Raw genomic sequence first — 25004 nt, 5'->3', positions numbered from 1 at the left:
GAATGTCAATCTCTTGTTCTATACGGAGAAGTTTGTTCAGCCAGTAATCAAACCTCTGGAAATCAACAACCACCATCATTGATCATTGTCAGAAACAAAATCAATTACTCAAACAACTCACATTTCCAGTGTTGATGTGGTTTGAGTTGGCAAGTGTGTAAATGTATTTGGTCCATTGACTTTTTCTATTCACTATGCAGCCTGTTAAGATACATCCTCCCTGTTCACCTGTCCAAGTTCGCACCCTTCAATCTGATTCAAATCCTGGAGGTCTGCTTGTTTATGTGGACCCTGGGCACAGAGTGTAGAGGGTCTCCCCCCACCGGGCACAGAGTTTAGAGGGTCTCCCTCCCGGGCACAGAGTGTAGAGGGTCTCCCCCCCGGGCACAGAGTGTAGAGGGTCTCCCACCCTGGGCACAGTGGGTAGAGGGTCTCCCACCCTGGGCACAGTGGGTAGAGGGTCTCCCACCCTGCAGACAGTGGGTAGAGGGTCTTCTATCCTGAGCAGTGAGTTAATTCTTAAAGCAGCTTCAGTCTGAGGCCACTCGAGCTGCCTGGAGCTGTGGCCAGTGCCCTAGAGCCAGCTCTGCTTGTGATTAGTTTAATCCACTGAAAGTATTTGGGTAGATCTATACTGTAAAAGGACAACATAATGGGGAATTACTGCATTCAGCTCACTGTTTACTGTGTAACATTCTTCCACTCAGCAGTTCCTCAATTGGACTAATATTCCTTGAAGGGTCAACAGTGACAACTCTGCAGTCAGCCATAAAGTCACAGCAGGTTCCTGGAGCACACTGAATCCAGACCCTTCACACAAACACTAAACCAGCTCATGTTCACTGAAACTGAGGCAGGATCTCACAGCGAGCAACACTGAGAGGGAGAGGCAGGTACACTGAGAGGGAGAGGGAGAGAGGCTTACAAAATGCTTCCAAATTCTGTCTGTTGAATTAAATGGACTGAAAACCAGCTGGGATTTTCTAATCCCTGCATGTGATATTGCCACTAGATTCTCCTTTCTGTGATCAATGATCTGAGATCCACTCAGACCATGTTAAATGACCATACAATCTGGACAAATATTTTGATTCTTACAAAACAGCCCTGAATCTATTTCTGAACTGAGGTTGAATTGTGTAGAGCAACAGTACAGGTATATTTACAAGAACTTTAAAGTCCATACACACTTTGTATATGCTCTATAATGTTTGCTCCCCTGATTTTGACCAGTGGTTTCTGTACATTCTGGTTTTCATAACAACACAGCCGATGTAGGTTTCCAACAATGAACCCTCAGCTCACAATGGAATCAAGTTAGTTTGTCACAAAAATAGAACTCGTCCCAGCTTCAAACCTGTTCCATTTGACAAGGTCAAAGAAGAAAGCTGTAGACCTTATCTGGCCTGGTATTGACCCCAGCTTGGTACTTACCCCGGCCTCGTATCGACCGTGGCCTCGTACTGACCCCGGCCTGGTACTGACCCCGGCCTGGTATTAACCCCGGCCTGGTATTGATACCAGCCTGGTACCGAACCCGGCCTGGTACCGACCCCTGCTTAGTACTGACCCCGGCCTGGGACTGACCCCGGCCTGGGACTGACCCCAGCCTGGTACCGACCCCAGCCTGGTACTGACCCCGGCCTGGTACTGACCCCGGCCTGGTACCAACCCCAGTCTGGTACTGATCCCGGCCTGGTATCGACTCTGGCCTTGTATTGACCTACTGCATTAGATGGTAGTTTACCCAACGTGTATTAGGGAAAAATGGTTTAATAAGCAGCCAGTGGCAGTTCAGAAACTCACACTGTAGCCCAATGGAACTTCAGGGCTGTCCTGGCTCTGTTTGGGCTGACAGTTAATGTGGTAAAAGGTGAAGAGCAGGTGATGACCTTCAGTGAGACTAGATGGCAACTTTATCTTCACTTCCTCATAGAAGAAAGGAGACCTGCCGAGGAAGGAGGAGAAGCTGATGTTATAAAATAAACCAGCAACAAAATCTAAAGTTACTTATCCCCAAAAAGGAGAAGGACACAGTACTCTGGGAAGAGAGTGGGACATTAGGACTCACTGAATAGTTTCCCAAGAGTCAGCACGGTGGGAATGGGCTGAACACCGTCCTGCTGTGTTGAAGGATTTTATGATTTTATATCCACCAATACCAGGGAACAGGCCATAATGTAACCGCTGTTATGATGGCATATTGAGGATCTGACCAATCATGGTGGAACGAAACATGTTGATGTGTTTTCTGAGATTCAGAGAACCAATTACACAGAGAGACAGAGGCTTCTTGATAACTCTGTTGGGAATAGCAGTCCCATTCCCACACCATTATGACTGAACTAAGGAGGAGCCCAGTGTGATCTCAGCACAGCTGAATTCCAGAGTAAACACATAAAGGATTCTTGTTTCTGAACAGGATCCAACAACACAGCTGGAAACGTCTGTGTTTGGAGGTCGGGTGAGGACAGGTTTCTCCATGGTTCCCCTCTTTTAATTAGAAAAGCAAGTACACAGAGTGGATACAGGCACTGGGAGGGTACAGGCACAGCGAGGGTACAGGCACGGGAAGGGTACAGGCACATGGAAGGTACAGGCACAGGCAGTGTACAGGCACAGGGAGGGTCCAGGCACAGGGAGGATCCAGGCATGACAAATCTAACCATAATCCATGTTGCAAAATCATTTCTGAATGGAGAATGGTTCTCCCATTTATTAAAATGTTACTTTGTGTACCTGGTACCCTTTAAGTGTACCATAAATAATCTGCCTTCCACCTCCCCCCACCCCCCTCCACCCAAGTCAGGACATATCACTGCTTCTCTTCAGCCACCAGTTCCACTGGGTCACCAGGAACATCTATAACATGCATATACAAGAGGGAAGAACTAGCTTAGGGTGTGGTTTTCCAAGTCTCCCTTATGGAATGCCGCATTTCTAGTCACCGGGGGAATCTGGATTCAATCAGTTCCTTACCTACGGAGACTGATCATGAATCGGTGACTTCGCCAGCACATTGCCAGTGGAAAACCAGCCATTACTGAACTCTGACCAACTCTGAACAGTGGGCACAAAGTCACCAGCTGCAGCTCTCACAGCTGAACCCATATGCTTATTTTACAGGGCAGAGAATTCCGGCTAGTCACTAGAAGGAGTCTTACCCACTGTGGTAACATGTGCTCACAGACAGTGCTCCTGCTCAGTGTTCCTAGGCAGTGCTCCCATCTAATGCTCCTGTTCAGTTCCCCCAACCCCTGCCCCCACCCAGTGCCCAACTCCCATTCCTACCCAGTGCTCCCAGCCAGTGATAACATCCCCTGCTCCCGTCCAATGCTCTTGCCCAATGCTCCCAGCCAGTGTGTACCTGCTGTGATAGGCCACGGGTGTATATGATTCATTTACATATTCAGGATGTCCAGATTTTCCAAAGATGACCTGCAAGGTAATTATTAACAACTCTCAGTCACACAATAGATGTGTATGGGAAGCAACCAAGCTGACTTTCACCTTCATAGAGCAGAGAATGGGATGGCACAAAGCAGAGGGCCAGTGTGGTGTGCAGGGCACAGACCTCATTGAATGATTTGGGACCAGAGGCTATAGCAATTCACCAACCATCCCTCTCTCTGCAATTCCACCAGCTCCACTGTGAGAAACTGGAAACAGTGTTTACAATGTAGTGGCAGGGGCTCCAGCTGGGGAGATGGACTCCCACATTACGGAGTAGTTGTGTGCCTAGAGCAAACAGTTGCACATCTTTGGGGTGTAACGAAGGATGTTGCACTGGGAATTGAAACACTCCTGTGCTTGTCACCAAAACCCACAATGTGCCCCAACTCCCCAACACCTTGCTATTTTTTCTCATTAGTCACTGGCAGTGGTTTAATGCCAAGCTCCAGCAAGTTGAGTCTCACCGGTAGGGCATTGTTGACTTTTTCAATGCCCATCAACTGGATTTTCACTGTGATGTTCCGTGCTGATCCCTGTCGGTTCGTGAAGTTGAAGAATTGAGGGTAGACATAGAGTAGGTTTCTGAAAATAAAACACAAAACATCCTTTAAGGACGCGAGAAATTCATCATTGGTGGGGAAGCGACAGCATGGTGGCATTGTTTCTGAACCGTTAATCCAGAGACCCTGGGTTCAAATCCCGCCATGGCAAATAGAATTTGAATTCAATATTTAAAAATCTAGAATTATGAGTCTAATGACAAGCATGAATCAATTGTTGGAAATACCATCTAGTGTTTAGGGAAGGAAACTGCCATCTTTACCTGCTCTGGCCTACATGTGACTTCAGAGTCGAGAGTGTAGTGCCAGAAAAGCACAGCAGGTCAGGCAGCATTTAAGGAGCAGGAGATTCAATGTTTCGGGCAGACTTACACCCAAAACATCGATTCCCCAGCTCCTCAGATGCTGCCTGACCTGCTGCGCTTTTCCAGCACCACACTCTTGACTCTGATCTCCAGCATCTGCAGTCCTCGCTTTCTCCTAGATGTGACTTCAGATCAACAACAATGTGGTTGACTGTTAACTGCCCTCTGAGCAATTAGGGGTGGACAATAAATGCTAGCCTAGCCAACGGTGCCTACATCCCATAAATTAATTATTTTTTTAAATCACCAACATGACATCATGAAATAACACAGGATTGAGGGAACACACTTGAAACTATCAGTTTATGAAATGCAGTTTGCGCCTTTTGAGGAAGCCCTTCCAATCACTCATGTCTCCAAGGAGACACTTACACCCATGTATATCTAGAAACACCAACTTTCCTGGATTTCTGTATTAATAATACCAATCAGATTGGTCAGCAAGATGTTCACAATAGAGTTGCTCCTGTATTGCAAAGTCCTTTAAAAACATCAATCACCATGTCAGCCACTGGCATATCTGTATTTGTGTGATCTTTGCTCCAATCTGTTGTGCATTAGATGTGTAACCTCTATTCTAGACCCCTGTGCTGCGAGAGTTCTGCTCTGGATCCTTTCATAATGCCTCAGTAATCAACCATCGTCAATTCTTCAGTACAGTGTATTTGCGGGAAAGAATCTCATTCCCTTGAAACTATACTTGGAAGCCCAGCTCCATTATTCTGTTTCTGAACTCCCTGGAATGCAGATATGACCTTTAACTTGGTCTCTGAAAGTGCAAACATGACCTTTACTCTTGCTGTCCTAATAGTGCAGACATAACGTCTGTTCCTGGTTCCTTAATTGATCACAAATGGTTTTAGTTCCAGTCTTAAGCAGTCCGATAAACCACTTCAGGATCAAGGCTTTGTCCACACATTATTTGCTTACTGAGCTCAAAAATACAGCTGCCATTGGGGCAGCATGGTGGCTCAGTGGTTGGCACTGTTACCTCACAACACCAGGGTCCCTGGTTCAACTCCACCTCAGGCAACTGTCGGTGTGAAGTTTACATCTTCTCCCAGTATCTGTGTGGGTTTCCTCCCACAGTACAAAAATGTGCAGATTAGATGGATAGGCCAAGCTAAATTGCTCATAGTGTCCAGGAATATGTAGGCTAGGTGCACTGGCCATGGGGAATGCAGGATAACAGGGATGGGATGGGATGGGTCTGGGTAGAATTTCCTTCAGAGGGTCAGTGTGGACTTGATGGGCTGAACGGCCTGCTCCCACATTGTAGGGATTCTATGATTGGAAGATGACAAATGATCAAGTCAACACATTTTGACACTACAGTCTTGAAACTTCATAAAAACTAAAACTGAACCAAATGTTTGGGGCTCCTGTCACAATTTCATTCTAAACGTTTCAGCTTTCTTTCCTGGATCCAAACAGTGTTTAAGATGCTCCATCAGTTTTGAAGGGGGAGATGGTGACATCGTGGTAATGTCACTGGACTAGTCATCTAAAGACTCAGGCTCCGGGGCATCAGTTCAAATCCCACCAAGGGTAGATAATGGAATTTAAATTCAGTTAATAGTTTGAGTGTTGAAATCATGAAACCATCATCAATCGCTGTTTAAAAACCCATCATTTGTACATGCCTCTGCGTAATTCCAGACATCACAACAATATAGTTAACTCACAACTGCCCTCTGAAATGGTCCAGTAAGCCACGCGTTTGCAGAGCAATCGAGAATAGGCAACTCCACCCCCATCCCATGAAATAATTTTTTTTTAATGCTTTTGAACATTGCTATTCAATCTGTTTTCATTACCTTGCCAGGTCATTAGAGGTCACTCAAAAAAAAGTCTCACCTCATATTTTGCCATGACTTAGAGCTGCCGGTGTTGGAATGGGTTGGACAAAGTTAAAAATCATACAACACCAGGTTATAGTCCAACAGGTTTATTTGGAAGCACTAGCTTTCAGAGCGCTGCTCCTTCATCAGGGGGTTGGAGAGCACATCCTACTGCACAACCACCTGATGAAGAAGCAGCGCTCTGAAAGCTAGTGCTTCTTAATAAACCTGTTGGACTATAATCTGGTGTTGTGTGATTTTTAACTTCATTTTTTGCCAATGCTATTAATTCTGTCTTGTCTGTTTACTGACGCTCCTTAGATTGACAATTGGTTTTCCTTATTTAAGTTAAATAGTTCATACTTGTGACTGTGTGTAAAGCTAATCAGAGTGTTTCCAGCATCCACCATGATTACAGCTACTGTTTTCAGCGCTCCTCAGTTAAACATGGACCTTAAAATTAAATTGTGCAATTATACAGAAATAAGCAGCTTTTTGAACTGGGCTTCATACAGCCCTGCCCATTCTGAAGCTGTCCAGCCAGTGTCAATTCACAATGGGTTTCTCTACAAAATAACCGAATATGTCAATGTGAGGAGTTTAATTAGAGATTAGAAAAAGGTTTTAATTCGATGGAAGTCAAGAGTTATTTTTACTGTAGAATTCACTAATTGACAGGTTCAGAAATTGGCTGAAGGTGCAGAGAACCAGGTGTGATTGTTGTTAAATCACACAGCCCTTGTGAGTCAGCGAACAATGTGCTCACAAGCTACAAAATCTCATTACTGGTTGCTGATCTCACCAGTTTAAAATACGTATGGGGCCAACACTACAGTTAACCCAATGTTTGTCGGTAGATTGTGGGCTCCATTTCCACTCAATCACAGCAGTAGCCTGAGAGCTTCAGTGAAGCACTAAGGTTGTGGGGCATCTTCCAGGATGAGACATATGATGGAGCTCCCCTCTTCCCTCCCAAATGTCCTTTAAAAGATTCCACAACAGTATCCCAACAGTTCTCCCTGGTGGACTGGATGGTACTTATTATTCGAACAACATCACTGAAACAGATTATCTTGGTTATTAATTATCACATTGCTGCAGATGGGATCTTGCTGCACGCTCTCAGGGACCACTGCGTCTCCTGCATTACAACAACATCTGCATGTTCACAAGTACTTCATCAATGTAAAGTACTTTTAGCATGTCCAGAGGTCAGAATTTTCAATATATAAATATAGCCATGATGTGGAGGTGCTGGTGTTGGACTGGGGTGGACAAAGTTAAAAAGTCACACAACACCAGATTATAGTCCAACAGGTTTATATGGAAGTACAAGCTTTTGGAGCGCCGCTCCTTTTTCAGGTACACTTCCTTGCAGTAGTCCTTTCTATTCTGAATGACGATGGCTCCTTATTTCTCTGCTGGTTTGATGACAATGTTGTGATTAGTCTTGAATGCATGGATGGCGTTACGTTGTGATTGGCTGATGTTTTGTTCTACCTTGTGAGTGCAGCTGATGAATCTGGCATTTACACATTCCCGGACAGTTTGAGTATACATGTGAAGCTCAGGGCAGCAGTTCTCCGAAGGGGTCCAAACCAACTCCTCCTTTGGTCGCTCGACTATGGATCTCTCTGATGACTGTTCTGGTTTGCCAATTGTCTCATTAGGCTTGCTGCTGACATCTTGGAAGGGTTCCAGACGTCTTGTGCGTCTGATGAATTCCTCCGTGTCTGCTGTAAGACCAACGGGGTCCATTTTGGTGATGAGGCAGAAATTGAGTCACCGGCTGAGAACTTCAATCTCTTCCAGTTGAAAGGTGTGGTCCAATAAGTTGACTGTTGATTTCCCCATGGTGGTACTGTTTTCAACTGTGGTGCTGGGGAGTCTAGGCTACTGCTGGTGGTTATGCCAAGTTTCTCCAGTTTCGTGTTCTTGGTGTGCATGTGCATGTAGCTACCTGATGAAGGAGCAGTGTTTCGAGAGCTTGTACTTCCAAATAAATCTATTGGATTATAACCTGGTGTTGTGTGATTTTTAACTATATAAATGTAAGTCTTTCTTCCTTTCACAGGGTAATATGGTATTAAAGGAAGACACTTTAGTCCAGCAGGTTACCATGGGCATGTCTGCCTTCAGACAGGGACACAGGGACAGTGAAGGGATGGAAGAGCTGCATTTGGATTTCTTCTCATTGTGCCTGACGTAAAATCCTCATGGATTCCTTCTCTTCTTTCCTAAGGACCTCACAACTAAAACCATGTTCCCAAGGCTTAGAATGCAGTGATTTCAGTAGAAAAACCCTGGCTGTTGTAGCACCCACCTCCTGTTGGGTCATCTCCAGTTACAAACAGGACGGGTGTGTGTAGAACAGGATTCACAGTGACTCCGAAAGCAAACCAGGCCAGGACTTATACAATAAATGGCAGGTCCTAGGGACTGTTACTGATTAAAGAGTCCCTTGAAAGTGGAGTCGCAGGTAGACAGGGTAGTGAAGAAGGCGTTTGGTATGCTTGCCTTCACTGATTATAGGAGTTGGTATGTGTTGTTGCAGCCATACAGGACATTGGTATGACCACTTTTAGAATACTGTGTACAATTCTGGTTGCCCGGCCATAGGAAAGATGTTGTTAAATTTTAGAGGGATCAGAAAAGACTTACAAGGATGTTGCCAGGGTTGGAGGTTTTGAGATATAGGGAGAGGCTGAATAGGCTGGGGCTATATTCCCTGGAGCATTGGAGGTTGAGGGGTTTATAGAGGTTTATAAAATCATGAGGGGCATGGATAGGGGAATAGGTTTAAGGTGAGAGGGAAAAATGTTGAAAAGGTCCTGATGGGTAACTTTTTAGTGCAGGAGGTAATGCACGTAGGAATGAGCTGCCAGAGGAAGTGGTGGAAGCTGGTACAATTACAACATTTAAAAGGCATCTGAATGGGTATATGAATAGGAAGTGATCAAAGGGATATGGGCCAAATGCTGGCAAATGGGACTAGGTCAGATTGGAATATCTGGTCAACACTGACGAGTTGGACTGAAGGGTATGTTTCCATGCTGCATGCTTCTATGACTCTGTGACTGGCACCTGAATTGCAGTTCATGCTCTAAACCATCTCAAGGGCAAAAAAGAATGAAAAATAGACTGCCCCTGCCAGCAAGGCTCACTGTTGAAGAAAGCATTTAAAAAATCCTGTTTTCAATATAAGTAAATTGAGGATCCAGTTGGAGAGTAAGCCAGACACAGAAGTGACAACAAAATACAGGAGTAATTGAACCATACCCAGGAGTAACACAACTTGACAGACAGCAACTGAGGTATATTATTGGAGAGGGGTAACTGTGAGTACATATTCAATGGATGTCTGCTGTACACAATAGAACCACTATATTTGTTTTATGCATACGCATTGATACTGAAAAAAAACAGTATTGCTGTGCTGTTGATATTAGTAAAAGGAAACAGCATTGAGAGTCTGAGGTCACGATCGGCAATGTGAACAGTCAGCATTAAGTCAAACACTGCAGGTAGTCTTTCGCCACTTTCCCAAAGCTGTGTTGCTCAGAGTTGGCATTAATCCACAGATCAGTAACTAACAAACACACCCGTGTCATTCTGCACTTCTCACTGTACTGGATCAATGCCTGAGGCATTTCCAAGATGATAATACCGCAGCACACAGTCAGATCAACATGTGTCAGCATCAAAAATACTTTAGGTAAGCAAATATTGAACTTAAATTGTTTGTCCAAAATCCTGTCAGTGATAGGAGCTACATCTCTTGCACTGTGGCACCTCGGGTTTAAAATGGCCAATCTACAGAGTGTCATCTAATTGCTGTAAGAACTACCATACAGGGAATATCTTCACCTTAAACGCCTTTTTCTGTTTCCAGTTTGAACTCCAACCTGCAAATCTCAACAGGACTTTAAGGTAGTTTAGAGGGGCAGGGAAGCTGAATGAGGAGCTATTAGATCGGAAGATGTCAGTAAGCGTTGGGGGAGAAATCACAATCGCTGTTTACAGTGAAATAATTCAGTTGTTAAACCTCTAGGTACTGTGATGTATCATTCAGCATATAAATAGGCCCACTTATGTTCATCTCTGCCTTTCCCCTGCCAGAGATTATTTACAGACTGCATGATTTGCAATAAAGAGAGCAGTTGAAATCCAAGAGACGTAGACATTCTCAGAATCCTGCATTCCAGTCCCAGCAGAGGGACACTGGAACAGAACAGAGGAGCCAGTCAAAGGCAAATGCCATACACGTAAAAAACTTTCAGTCAGTGATATATTCAATATTTTTTATACAAGAAGCAGCAACAGGGCATAGCACACAACTGAACCATGGAGCTGAAGAGTTGAGTAATATGAGACATAATGTGCAAGGGCAATGCACTGACACGACAGTTCCCAAAACTTTCCATCAATGGGCCTTTCCTCACCTCATGTCCAGCTCCAGATGACTGGTCAATAAAGGTCAATGTAACATGATGTAACATCCGACTTAAAACATCGACTCTCCTGCTCCTCTGACGCTGATTGGTCAATGAGTCCATTTTCTATTGAATCATTTGACGACTATAATCTAGATGGAGCGTGGCATTTATTTGAGAGGTGGATATGAGGTTAAACATAGAGCGGTTCAGGTGCCTGAACCTCACAAAGATGAAGGATAGATGCTGGGGCTTTGCTGATTTGACTTGATCACATACTCCCATCACATGCAATCAAGGGGAGCTTCACTTTCTGTATTAACTCACTCACTCTCAGTGTCACTGACTTTAAGCTGCCAGCTGATGATGCTAGCTGGATGTGTGAAAGAGAATGCATGTTCAGTGCATGAACCTCACTCACTCTTCAATCTCATTTCAAATACCATTCAGAATCCTTTACAGCTTTTCAGCATCCCATACTCACATCTTGTTTACTGCTTGCTAATTCAAGAATATGAGAGATCTGGGGGATTAGTGAAGCAAGGGGAAGTACTAAATACAAGGATGGGACATAGTAGTGAAGAGGGGCAAATGGAGACAGTGAGATTTGAAGGAGCAAACCCATTGTCAGTTTAACAATCAGTATTAATACCAAATTGGAGATAGTGAGGACTGCAGGTCAGGCAAGTCAGAGTCAACAACATGTGGAGCTGGGAAAAAGCTCCAGTTTCAGTTCGGGACCCTTCACCAGGACTCATGATGTAACATCCAACTTAAAACACCGACTCTCCTGCTCCTCTGACGCTGCTTGGCCTGTTGTGCTTTATTCCAGCTCCACACTTTGTCAGCATTAATACCAAGGCTTGCTTACAGTGTGCTGGATTGCAGTATCAACAATGGATACTCCACAGCCTCAATAAATAGCAACTGGGAATGGGTGGGGCACTGGGCATTATGAGATTAATTTAACCACAAATCTAAATTCCAATCTTGTTTTCCAAGCAATAAATAAGATTAATTTCTGTAAGATATCAATTCATCTAATGCAAGTTTCACAACAGCGACTGACATATTAGAAGCAATCCCTCGCAGGGTTATGCGCTTCAATAATATACACTTCCTTCTCCCACAGACTAATCCCAAGGTTCTAACTAACTAGTTAATCATAAATAGAACAAAAATAAGCAGACCTAATGAACTGACAGCTTGGCTGCCTTTCTATTGATTTTAATGAGACAGATTTAGTCAAGACTGTGGACACAATCAAAAGGTTATCTGTCTGGCCATGAAAATAACTCAATGATAGTGTGCAAACTTGTTTTTCTCTCTCTCAGCCTAGTTCACAGCTACCATATAAACCCAAGCCAGCAGCCACACAGATTTTAAAAAGGCCACTTGCACAATAGAAATATTTGTGGTGAGTTTCTGCAGTACATCCTGTAAGCTATGCATTCTGCAGATGTTGTAGATATTTTCTAATCCACCTGTTCAGAGTTGTTGCAATGCACTGCTGGAGCAGGCGGGACTCAAACCCAGACCTCCTAGCACAGAGGTATGGACACTATCGCTGTAACACAACAGCCTTTCTCCAATCAGGCCAATTTCTTTACGTTTTAATTTCATCATCTTCCATGAGTCCCTAGAACACTCTGGATTACTGGGCAAATGAGTTTACCATCATATCACTGCCTCATTCAACCAAGCAATGGCTGAGAATGCTCTTCTGTGACTTTTATATTTAGGTTACAAATGCCGATCCCCTTAAACACCAGCTAGAAGATATTTTCTAATTGATCTGTGCAGTGATGTTACCACACAGCGCTGGAGCAGGTGGGACTTGAACCCAGGCCTCCAGGCTCAAAGGTAGGAACACTACCACTACAGCACAACAGCCTTTCCAATCAATCATTTTTTTCTTTTTTATCTATATCCAGAAGTACTTTTACACACAACTGAATGTTTTTTCACCCATCACAAAATCACCGTGCTATTTTTTTCAACTATTAACCATCACCAGTAAATTATTCATGTATCCAATTGAATAATTTATGTGCAAAGGCCATTAGGGCAATGAAATCATCAAAGGTGAGGGAGAGATAGGGAGAGCAGGAAGGGGCTAAATTAAAATGGAGTTGGAAGGGACATAAAGCACTCTACCCCCTGCCCACTCCCCATTATAATGGCATTGAAAGTATTGTTGTACACCACATGCTCCCTCCCCAAGACCACATGTGCATGAACATAAGCCATGGAAGAGCGACAGTCAGCAGAAATGACCACCTCCACAGCCCACCACGTCAACCTATTAATAACCAACACGGGCAGGCCTAGGAGCAGAGACAAGAGGAGGTACTCTGACTTGCCCAAATTTCTCCACTCCAACCAACCAACCAGAGCAGGAGAGATGCACAGCACTCCTTCTCAGTATAAGGTTCAAAACATCAATCTTTTTGGTCAATAGCTAAACATGTTGATTCAATTACAAGAACAATTGATTCCATTTACACCACAGATCCTGCTGCTTCTATCCAATGGTTGAGCACTGGATGCGATATGAGCACTGGATGTGGTTTGCTAAACCAGTTTGAAAGATGAATAAGCAACCAAGAATCAGAGGCAGTGACTATTAGATGATTATAATGCTTGGCCAAAGGCCACGGTAGAATGGAATAGGGCTGATGGACAAATAATCTTTGTTCTTGCCATACTTTCAAATATTCATAGTTCGGAATACTGTTTGATCTAGGCCAGTTGTGGAAGAGGCTATATATCAATTTGTGCTGCTCCTGCACTTAATTATCCACTGACCCTGTAAACAATCATTACTCAGTCTGTCCATTCACTCAATGGTCATGATACTGTTCCCAGAGTAATTCTCTTCCACTTCAGCACTTCTTCATTCATCCAGCAATGGCCTAACTTGCTCTCTGTCCTTTCCCAATGTACTGGAAAGATATTCCCTTCTCTCTTCATTGACGTTGCCTACAGGCTTTGAAGTAACATTGTGTTGGGCTGGGTCTTTTTAGTCTCCATGAATGTTGTGAGTGATAGGTGACACTAATGAAACAGATGTTATTTTCCTTTTGTGAGCTTTTGAACTAACTTAGCAGTTTGTGGAGGTGGCTCTAGGTAATTAACTCTGTGCTAATTAAGCCACTGAGTACTGGTCTAGAGAAACAGCCACTAAATATGGATGAAAACTTAAAGAACTGCAGATGCTGTAAATCAGAAACAAAGCAGAAGTTTCTGGAAAAACTCAGCAGATCTGGCAGCATCTGTGAAGAGAAATCAAAGTTAACATTTCAGATCCGGTCACACAATTGTTTCCTGTTCAGATGCTGAGCAATGAAGCCTGTAGCCTAGCATTTTATTTTAATATTCTATTTTAATTTCACTGCAGATTTTAATATCTTTTCCCATTGGAAAGTTTGGTTGTGCAACACTCTAAGACGCCAGTTGGTGCTAAGATCAGAATCATAACTTGAGGTGTCAGCCTGATCTGTTCTGTGTCACTACCCTGAAGCCAAAAGGTTTCGCCAAAATGATTTTGGTTCTGCTTCGATGTGTTGTAGTTTTGTTCAGTTCATGCCTGTTGCCTCTTGGCCAGAAAGTCAACTTAGTGACAACTGCTCATGCATGAGGCTGGGTTGGAAGTGTCATCAGGACATTCAACGATGTGAAGCATCAGAGTCAAAATTGTTAGAGATATGATTCTGTGCCAACACTACCACTGTGACTAAGAATCTACTGTTCCATTCCGCCAGGGCTGGGAAACCTGCCTCACATTGCAGATTGCTGCAGTACCTGATATCTCTTTATTTATTCAGCAATCGTTTATCCATTTCAGAATATTTTGTTACAGGCAGTAACAGAACAGAACAGCCTGTGTGACTATCCAAACTCTGTCAACATCCTCTGTGTGGGCTGCTTTCCTGCTTCAGATTGTTATCAGATATCTGCTAGTGGAGAGAATCATTAACATATTCAGAAATCTGAAGTGGGCGACTTGCAAACCAGAAACGCGAAACACGCAAATTCTCTGCTTGGATTCTGCAGATGCATTCAGCGCCAGCCCTCCTCACAGCCTGCCTTGGAATCCAAATGAGAGGTGAAAATAGCTGCTTTTGACATCAATGCAGCATTTGAACAAATATGACCGCTTCTGCCTGTCATAAGGTCAGGTTACTCATAGTGCTCCAATTTATAACGTACTTGATCATGAAGTAGCCCATGCCATCCTGCAGGAGGATCTAATTAATTCATTTAGGATGATAAAACTAACAGATTATGTTTGTTCAAATAAAATATTTGGCATGAAGAGAAGGCCCAGCAAGCCTGCAAGATGCCATAATTATTGAGCTCCTCTACCATAAATATCCTTCAGGATCATTGTTCACCTGAGTTTCATACCAACTCCTCTGGCTACAAGAGCAGGACAAAGATTTGGTCCATATTCTACAGTCTGCCTCCTCCAAAACTCCTTATCGTGTTCAAAACTCAAGTTAACAGTCTGTTAGAATACTCACCACTCACCTAACTGGCTGCAGCAACGGGGCTACGTTCTTCAATGGGGAATGGCTGATCTCTGAGTGATAGGCTGTGTGCAAATACACAGGAGGAGGGGGGAAATTGCGGGGAGGGGAAAGGGAAGGAGAGGGTGTACACATGTGACTCGCCCAACATGGTCTGCCTCATTCGCTGCAGGCAAGGATACCTTGAGGCATGGTACATTGGTGAGACCGAGCAGACGCTACGACAACGGATGATTGGACACCACACAACAATCACCAGGCAGGGGTGTTCCCTCCCAGTTGGGGAACACTTCAGCAGTCTAGGACATTTGGCCTCAGACCTTCAGGTGATCATCCTCCAAGGCAGACTTCGGGACAAGCAACAATGCAGAGCAGCTGAGCAGAAAGCTGATAGCAAGGTTCAATACCCATGGGAATGGCCTCAACCGGGATCTTGGGTTCATGTCACACTACACTGCACGATACACTCTCTTTCTCTCTCACACACACACCAACGTACTCACACACCCATGCAGTCCCTCCCTCACACACTAGCTCTCTCTCATATGCACACACACACACTCCCAACACTCACACTGACACACGCACCCTCTCACACATACCCCATCACACCCACAGACTTCACACCTATTTTTTAATAAGCTGAGCTAAGTTGAGAATGTAATTTAAAAGAAGTTCTGGGATTTACATCAGAGAACAGAAACCAGCATATCCCATTATAAAAGATTAAAGTTTTAATCTAAGATTGTTTACTGTGTCACATCTCCATGACACAGGACTCATTTGGCTATAAATTCTTTGAGCATGACCTTAACCTCCACAATCACCCTATGAAGGAGCAGCGCTCCGAAAGTTAGTGCTTCCAAATAAACCTGTTGGACTATAACCTGGTGTTGGGTGACTTTTAACTCTGTTTATCTTGGTTGCTTTCCTGAGTAACTGGAGCTGACAGGCCACATAGCCTGACACAGCAGATGATCTGTACCATGCCCACCCGCTCATCAGCCAAAGTAACAAGGAGCTGAACAAGATTCTCCCAGCAGTCACCACAGGCCTGGGTGAGTGTCCTGCCCAACATCCACACTGAGTTGCAGTTCAAGAAGAATGGATGACCCAGCAAGGAGTTTTTTTTTAAAAACCTGTGTATGGATATGGGTGTCACTGGCTAGACCAGCATTTGGTATCCATCCATAGTGTCCCTGGAGAAGCTAGCAAGCTGCTTTTTTTTTAAATTCATCCATGGAATGAGGGCATAGCTAGCTAAGCCACCAACTAGTGCCTAATTACTGCCTAGAGGAGTTGAAGAGTCAATCACATTGCTGTAAGCCTGGAGTCATACGTCGATCAGACCAGGTGAGGATGGCAGATTTCTTTCCCTGAATGGCATTAAAGAACCAGATGGGTTTTTATGACAATTGATGGTGGTTATATGATCACCATTAGACATAATTTTGAACTCCAAACTTATTGAATTCAAGTTTCACCATCTGCCATGATGGGATCTGAACTCATGTCCTCAGAATATTAGCCTGGGGCTCTGGATTGCTAGTTAAGTGACATTGTTGCTGAGCCACTGCCTTGAACTGCTTTGTAGACCCACAGTGCTATCAGGGAGGGAATTCTAGGCTTTTTGCCCTATGATAATAAGGAACTGCAATATATTAGTTAGGATGGTGTGTGAATTGGATAAACTTGTAGATGATGGTGTTCCCATGTATCTGCTATATCCCTTCTACTTCCAGGTGATAGAAGTCACAAGGAGGTGCTATCCAGAGCTCCTTGGTGAGTAGTGCATCTTGCAGATGATACACAGTGCTGTCACTATGTGTCAGTGCTGGAGGGAGTTCAAGGTGTAAGATGGAGTATCAACCAGGTAGGCTGCTTTTCCTGGTGGTGTCAAGCTTCTTGAGCGTTGTTGGAGCTACACCCATCCAGGCAAGTGGGGAGTCTTCCATCATGCTCCTGACTTGTGTTGTGTCACTGATGAATAGGCTTTGAAGAGTCTGGAAGTCAGTTACTTGCTGCCAAATTCCCAGCCTCTAGCCTGCTCTTTATGAGATACATGGTCAAATGCTGCCTTGATATCAGTGCAGTCATCGTCACTTCCCTTTTGGAGTTCAGCACTTTGGTCCAAACATGCTTTTTTTCTCCAGACAATGTTTGGACAAAAACAGTAATGAGAGAAGGAGCTGAGTATTCCTGAGGAGAGCTCTAACTGAGCATCAGTAAGTAGATTATTGTTGAGTTCCATCGGTTTTATGGTGGGGTATCCTAACGAACTTCTGTATTTAAAAAAAATTCTGATATCTACTTTGTTCTTTCAGTAATTTGTATTCTTGTGTTACTGCCTTGTCAAAACAGTTGAAATAGTTTCTCCTAATTTCCTCCCACCAAGCCACCATTATGCGTTACCAAAAGGCAAGGTCTAGATTGGAATAGGAAATATTGGTATCTGTGAACAGAAAACCACCACTGGCACTGACAATAAATGAGCTCAATGTCTCAATACGTAGGAACCTACATTTTGGGTTTGGACAGTAATGAAGGAGGTACATGTGTAAGCTACTCCCAAAGTGGAACACAAGTGGAGACAGGCTCAGCCAGGCAGCTGCTCTGCCTATGCAGACAGATATCAATGATTGTATCCTGTTTTGCAGTGGGCCAGAGATTATTTGCACACACATGCTTTCTGTTTTGGATTCCTTGCTGCTGCATTCCCTCTACATTTCATATCTCAGCCAATTCTCCCCCGGCCACCCCACCAATCAAAGAAACCATCAGCTCTATACTGGCGTGCACATGTGTGCAAACCCAGGAAGATACTCAGTGCAGCTGGAGGGCAATGACACTTATATGAAGATGGTAGCTGTCAAAGTGCCCAAGAATCTGAATTTTCACTAGGCCTCATTGTTACTGATATCTGAAGGCAAGAAATTGAATGCCAGTGGAGGAAATGCAAAACTCACCTTTGATAGCAACTGTTAACTATTGACAAAAGCTGAAAGGGACATACAGGTGATAATCATTATTGGATTCATCTTTTCCTAATCTTGCCCCTAGTCCAGCTATTTCCAATACAACAACAAACCTTGCACCTTCTTAACAATGTGGAAAATTGATCAGGCATGTCCTGTCCACAAAAAAAAGCCATTACTGCTCTATCTGACTTCTCTTAATCAACAGCAAAGTCTTGGAAGGGATCATTGAAGTACTATCATGCATTTAGACAGAAAAACTTGTTATTTGATGCTCAGTTTGAGTTCCACCTGGGCCACTCATCTTCCGGCCTCACTACAGCCTTAGTCCAAACATGGATGAAAGAGCTGAATTCCAAAAAGGAAATAAAATTGACAAAAGTAACGTCAAGGCAGCATCTAGTCCAGTGTCACATCAAGGAACCTGTATAAATATGGAGTCAATAGCAGGCAAAACTATTCAGAGGTTGCAGTCATACCTGGTACAAAACAAGGTGGTTGAGGTTGTTGGAGGCTGAAGATCTCAGTCCCAAGACATCACTACAGGAATCCTAATCATGTTTAGCTCAACCACTAATTGCCTTCCTTCCATTGTAAGGTCAGAGGTGGGAATATGCACTGATTATTGCATAAAGTTCAACAATATTTGTGATTCCTCAGATACTGAAGCAGTACATGTCAAAATGCAGCAAGACCTGGACAGTGTTCAAGCCTGGGCTGACAAGTGGCAAGTAATATTGAGACTACACATGGACCAGGCAATGACAATGACAATGACAATTTCCATCAAGGAAGAATCTAACCATCACATGACATTCAATTGTATTACTATTGCTGACCGACATCCTGGAGGTTACCATCGACCAGAAACTGAACTAGAGAAGCCAAATAAATATTGTGGCTAAAATAGCAGGTCAGAGACTGGGAATTCTATGGCTAGTAACTCACTTCTTAACCCCTCATATGCAAGCCCACCACCTGCAAGTTAGGAGTGTGATGGAATGCTCTCTGCTTGCTTGGATGAATATAGCTCAAATAACAGAAGAAGTTTGACACCATCCAGAACAAAGCTTAATCAGCATCTCACCTAAACTTCAACATTCACTCCCTTCACCTACAAGCTCCCCTTCAAGCCATACACCTTCCTGACTTGGGACCATATCACCATTCCTTCAGTGTCACTGGATCAAAATCCTGGACCCCCTCCCTGACTTTAACGTGGATCTATCCCAAATAGTTTGCAGTATTTTCAGGCCCGGACTCACCAGCTTAGACATGGGCAATAAATGCTAGCCTGGCCAGAAAAGCACACAGCACCTGAATACATTTGACAAAAAGTAAAATCTACAACTTTCGCTTTTAGGAGAGAAGTGGTTAGGCACTTGAGAAAGAAAATAATTAGAAAGATACACAGAGCGTATGTGGGAATGAAACTGATATAGATCTGTCAAAGAACTGGCATTGAACAGAAGGACTGGTTTCCTTCTGTTGTTGATATTCTGAGGCTCACCACAATAACTAGCATAGATCTCCAATATCGATACAATACTGGTCCGAAACAGAAGGAACAACCAATAAAATCCAGAACAGGACTATTTTTCCCTTGAAACCATTTCTTGACACATCAGCTATTTAGGATATATGTTGATGCAATCCAAGACATCTGTCCTCCCATTCTTCATTCTTCCTCTCTGCAGAAAAGTTAGCCTCTGACCTGCTTTATTCCATTCAGCACATTGTGAACCATCTCTACCACATGACATTTTCTGCAACAGATTTACAAAGCCCTGTAATGTCAGCTTTAGTTTTACAAATAATAACGGATATGATTTCACTGAAGTTCACACATTTACTGATTTAACAGTAATCGTGAGCAGGGAAATCCTCCCTTGAGTTCCTCGTTCACTTTTGATTTTGTGTCAGTGTTTACATCAATGCTGCCAGGGCAACACGACTCACCATTTCAAAAACAAGCAGCAGCCAGATCTCCATTCCTGTCAGGCAAATTCATTCCAATATTCCTCTCATGTTGTCCCCTTAAAAACAGTGATCTTCTCCCAGCATGAACACAAAAACCTCACACATTGTAATAGCATAGAACATGGTACAAATCCAACAAAGACAAAAATCTGCCAGTGTAGTGGTCAGTGTACCAATTGAGGGGGTGCCACAGTTGTGGAAGCCAAGGTTAACTTGGTTGTTTGAGAATCACCCCTCTCCCCTGTAGTATTAAAACAGATCCCTACACAACCAAGGTATGAAATGCTTAGTTTTCTTCAACTTCAGAGGGGAACAAAATAGAGGACATTATGGAAGGTACAAAAGACACAAGATAGAATTATAATAGAGCACCATTTCAGCCTAAACGACTACAACAGCACTAAAGGTCATGACACAAACTAGCAAAAGACACGTTCTAAAAACACTTCTTCTCAGAACATGATTAATCTTCTCCAGGCAGGGCTGGAACCATTTGAAGGTACAGTCAATGGGGCAAATCCTGGTTACTTTGCAAGTATTAGATAGGTTGAATGGCCTCCCTTTTTGGCTAAATGGTGAGTGATATCCCCATAGCCATTCTCATTACAAAAGAGTAGTTTGTACAAACTTCCACATATGCCATCAGCAAGCCACATGGTAAATGGAGCAGAATAGAATTTGAGCCCAGAAATAGGGACCTCTCCCTTATCTTGCAGCACTTTTTCAGTACAAATCTTACTAACTGAAGTAGTGACTATTGGATTTCCCTAAGCCTCAAACAACAATATATTTGAACGGCATTTAACAGCGCATGCTGTGCCTCACTGCTAAAATGAACACAAAGATGCCCTCTTGATCCCTTTGGCTTATTGCACACTGTACTAAGCTAAGCTACTTTTAAATGTTGTTTCTGACAGCAGTCTGCCTTGTTAGTTTTCAGCTGAACTGTCAACACATAGAGCCAATAACTCATCAAACTCCAACAGTTGGAACACAAGATTTACGTGCTCCTCGACTCTCACTCAGGTACATGACCCTGACCTTTCTCTTATTGCTGCAATAGCTCAAGGGACTCGGGTAAAATTCCGATTTCTCGTTAAACTGCAGATTCGATACGAAAGAATTAATGGGGTAGGCACTACAGCACTATCGAGAGAATGAGAAGATTCCAGACATGTACCTGGTTCTATTTATGATATTCAGTTAGAAGCTAATTAAGATGGATTTACACTGCAGTAGCCTGAGATTGCATATCACCCTGTTGTCTGGATTCCAGACAGGCAGAATGCTGTTTATATCGGCTGGCTCCTGCCTAAAGGCCCTGTTTAAGACTGGGTTCTTTAAATGCCTGGATCCACAGAGGGTCAGAGCTGTCTGCATAATGCAAGAAGCCTGTTTACACAGCAGCAGGGGGGAGGTCTGGTTAAATCAATGTCATTTTGATCTGTAAGAGTCCAAAAAGGCAAGCATTTTGCAAGCCCTGCATGTTAGGCTGTGAGGCCGCACTCTACACTGAGACACACGAAATTAGATCAGAACCCAATCTAACTTCTCAATATCTTACAAGTTTAACATCATTAAGTAGTTAACTCTTTAAGAATTAACACTTGCAATCAAAATCACATCCTGAGCTACCTTGCTTGAAGGATGCCAAGAGCACATCCTGAAAAGGCATCCCTTCCTGCTTCCCTATTCTAATATCTGCAATTTTAATCTCTCACTCGAACTGCCATCAAAGAAGCGTAATCAAAAAGGGCTCCTGTGGTATCTGATTGGCATCCGATCAGCTCACCCATGACCACTAACTCCATGTCCAATTATAAGCAGTTAGTTGCTCTCTCATCTTCCTCGTTCGCCCAACTATACCAGAATTTCAAATCGACTTCACTGCATAAATTCTTAAGTAATAAACAGGAAAACCAAAAAAGATGCTCCAATTTTGCAAAGTGGTAAACAGTGGACATAGCTTGTTCAATTTACAGATACAGCCCATTGAACATTCCCCTTAGCGGACCCCCAGAAGCATTACTCATGCTAAACCACAAGATACACTCATACAACAGCAGGAACAACAAGCTATTTTGAGTGCTGGCCGGTGTCTTAATGTGAATTCCTGTGAATTCCAAATACATACGGTTAGATGTTCGGATGCAGATGAAACCCCTAAAACAAACCTGCATATGTGGAGTGAAAACATAGGGTTTTACGATAATAACAAGGAGAACTTGCAAGATGTAAAAGATGGTACATCACCCACCTACAATTTTAGCACTATTCCTACTTTTTAGCACTATTAATATTTCCTGCACGTGTTTTAACTTACTTCTGTGCAACCTCTATTGCAGACCTGGAGTAAATGGGCATGAGGACAAGGAGAACCAGGCCTTGGAGTCAATCATGCTTCAAGAATGTCTTTACTGTGCAGAATAAATTTGCCTATGATTAATGATGAGCCATAAGTGTTCGAGAGTTTGTGTCAGCACCTGCCAGACAAATGGCTGTTAACACATAGCTACATACAATGAATGATTTTGCTAGCCATAGTCAGGGAGTTCACTATTTCCGAATGGAACACTTCTCAGCTTCATCTTCTAATTCCCGTCTATGAGATTTCCAGAAAATCAAATCCTGTCCTAAAGGATAGTCATGAGGGCCTTTATCCAAAATCACAGCAAAGGAATGTGCAGCCATTCCCTGTGATAAATGCCCACAGTGAAACCAGAGCACAATCAAAAAGACAACAGATTTTTGTGGCAAAACCTAAAGTCCAGCACCAGCGACATCTAATGAAAACACAAGAAAGTCTCACTCTTGCATATTTACATTAAATTATTAACCTTACTCACTTTATAGGTTAGAGTAAAGCTAGTTAATTATCAAGAAAAATCAGTGACTGTAGTATCTATTGTCTTGCATTAAATTGTCTTGTATCAGTGGGGTAACTCAGTCAAGAAACTTCCAAAAAATCATAACATTTCTAGCTCTAGGTAAATGTAATTGATTGGGTGGTACGACTGGAGTTGTTGGTGTCACATGGACATGATCAACCAATCTGTTTATTGAAAGCTCTTCCGGATCACATCAGCAGCCAAAACAAACCATATCTAAGTAGCCAACACTAACTGACAGGATCAAATTAACATTGAATATGGCACAAAAACAATGGGATCAGAGAGGGGTAAGTCACTGCTCTTCTATCCAGCAATTCAATCTGCCTATATAGCATCAGGTATTGGAGCTAAAATTGGGCCCACATCATCAGGCATGGCTCGTTGGATTAACTTCAGTGTAACACAGATACCAAACACCAACACCACAACATGGTAAAAACAAGGACTGCAGATGCTGGAAACCAGAGTCTAGATTAGAGTGGTGCTGGAAAAGCACAGCAGGTCAGGCAGCATCCGAGGAGCAGGAGGTGGCATGCCTGACAGTGTAGCGCTTGGGAAAATGTCATGGCACATATTTCAAATAAAGGCCAACCTTACAGCTACACAAGTGATTTTTTTTGTGATTTATGATCTATTGGGTGATTTATCAAACAGACTGCATACGTTCCAGATTTAAGGAACAAGTAAGTCAGAATAAATAGTTTTGTTCTTCAAATTTGATCTGGCGGCTCAAGTAAGCTCACAGAGTTTTGCACAGTACCTTGTAATCAAGCATAAGTTGATCCAATATTTTGTCTAAGTTTTGATATATTATATAACGAACGTGTCTTTCACTAAAATTGCAGCCTCTGTGACTGGAAGAAACTGCCAGTAACTATGGGTGGACAAAACTAGAGTAAAGGGCACTGCACTTCTAATGCTGAAACACTTAGTGACGTGGGATTTAAGAGAGAGATCATACACAGCCATTTAAGGAGCTAGTGAGAAGGAAATTAGCTGTTCCTCCTAACAGAAAAAAAATCATCAATCAGCAAGAGAGGCAGAATAAAAGAGATCGGTTTGACTGATGCTAAAAAAGTTAAGAAAGATTTTGATTTGATTTTGAACATTTTTATAAACTATGGAACATGGATGATATTCTAATGCCAGGATTATAGGAATATAGAAATGAAGAATGATGTGACTCTTTTTAACTTCTGATTAACTGAGTGAATTGTTATATAGCGATATGTTGCACAGAAACAAGCCGTTCAACCTAGTTGGTCTATGCCAGTGATTATGTTCCATTCAGGCCTTCTCTCACCCTTTTTCATCTCACCTCACTACTATATCCTTCTGTTCTTTTTTCTCAATGTGCTTATCCAGTCTACCTTTAAATGCATCAACACTATTCTCCCCACAATTACCCCAGCTCAGAAAAAAAAAGATGCTTTGACCTCCTACAAGATCCAACTTGCACTGCCATTTGGTCCCAGTGGAACTATCTCCAATACTACATCACATGAGTAGCCAAGTGACTATTTTTATGCAGGAGCACATAGGCAAATATTTGACAGAGGAAAGAAGGCAATATGGACAAGATTGGTCCTGTCCTCAGACATTGTCCAATAGTACTGACTAAATGTTGACGTGACCCAAAATCCAAATTGACTTTTCCCTCCCCGGCACAGAGACTATAGTGCTACCCACATCCTCCATTGCACTCCACCCAGCTAAGATCATTTAAGAAGAGAGGCCATCACAGAGTTTCATTTTACCAGAAGAATCCACCCTCAGCGTTTTCTGGGAAGTAAAACAGGAACGACAACAAACTAAGCTGCCTACATCAACGTCAGATGTTCCTGTGCCAAGGAAAGTGAGCGAGCGAGAAAGGATCAGAGTACAACATCCGAAGGTAAACAAAATATAGGCAAGTACCAAGCCTGGCACCACCCAAAAGAATGCTGGCTGTTTAATCCCCAATTATCATCTCTG

At 43.1% G+C, this 25004-nt stretch overlaps 1 protein-coding gene across 2 annotated transcripts in view; it reads right to left on the bottom strand.

Annotated features, from left to right (window-relative positions):
• LOC122565276 (dedicator of cytokinesis protein 7-like) overlaps nucleotides 1–25004 on the bottom strand; it is a 191018-nt gene that overhangs the window by 83732 nt on the left and 82282 nt on the right. For both annotated transcript variants that reach the window (XM_043721061.1, XM_043721062.1), the window contains exons 15-17: nucleotides 3918–4035; nucleotides 3368–3438; nucleotides 1807–1948 (exon numbers count right to left, since the gene is read on the bottom strand). In XM_043721061.1, the coding sequence (XP_043576996.1) occupies nucleotides 1807–1948; nucleotides 3368–3438; nucleotides 3918–4035 (331 nt within the window). The remainder of the gene's footprint in view (nucleotides 1–1806; nucleotides 1949–3367; nucleotides 3439–3917; nucleotides 4036–25004) is intronic.

This window comes from Chiloscyllium plagiosum, chromosome 31 (assembly GCF_004010195.1).
Source record: "Chiloscyllium plagiosum isolate BGI_BamShark_2017 chromosome 31, ASM401019v2, whole genome shotgun sequence".
Lineage (NCBI taxonomy): Eukaryota > Metazoa > Chordata > Chondrichthyes > Orectolobiformes > Hemiscylliidae > Chiloscyllium > Chiloscyllium plagiosum.
The sequence above is the reverse complement of the archived record's forward strand: the minus strand, read 5'-3'. Positions and strand labels throughout refer to the sequence as shown.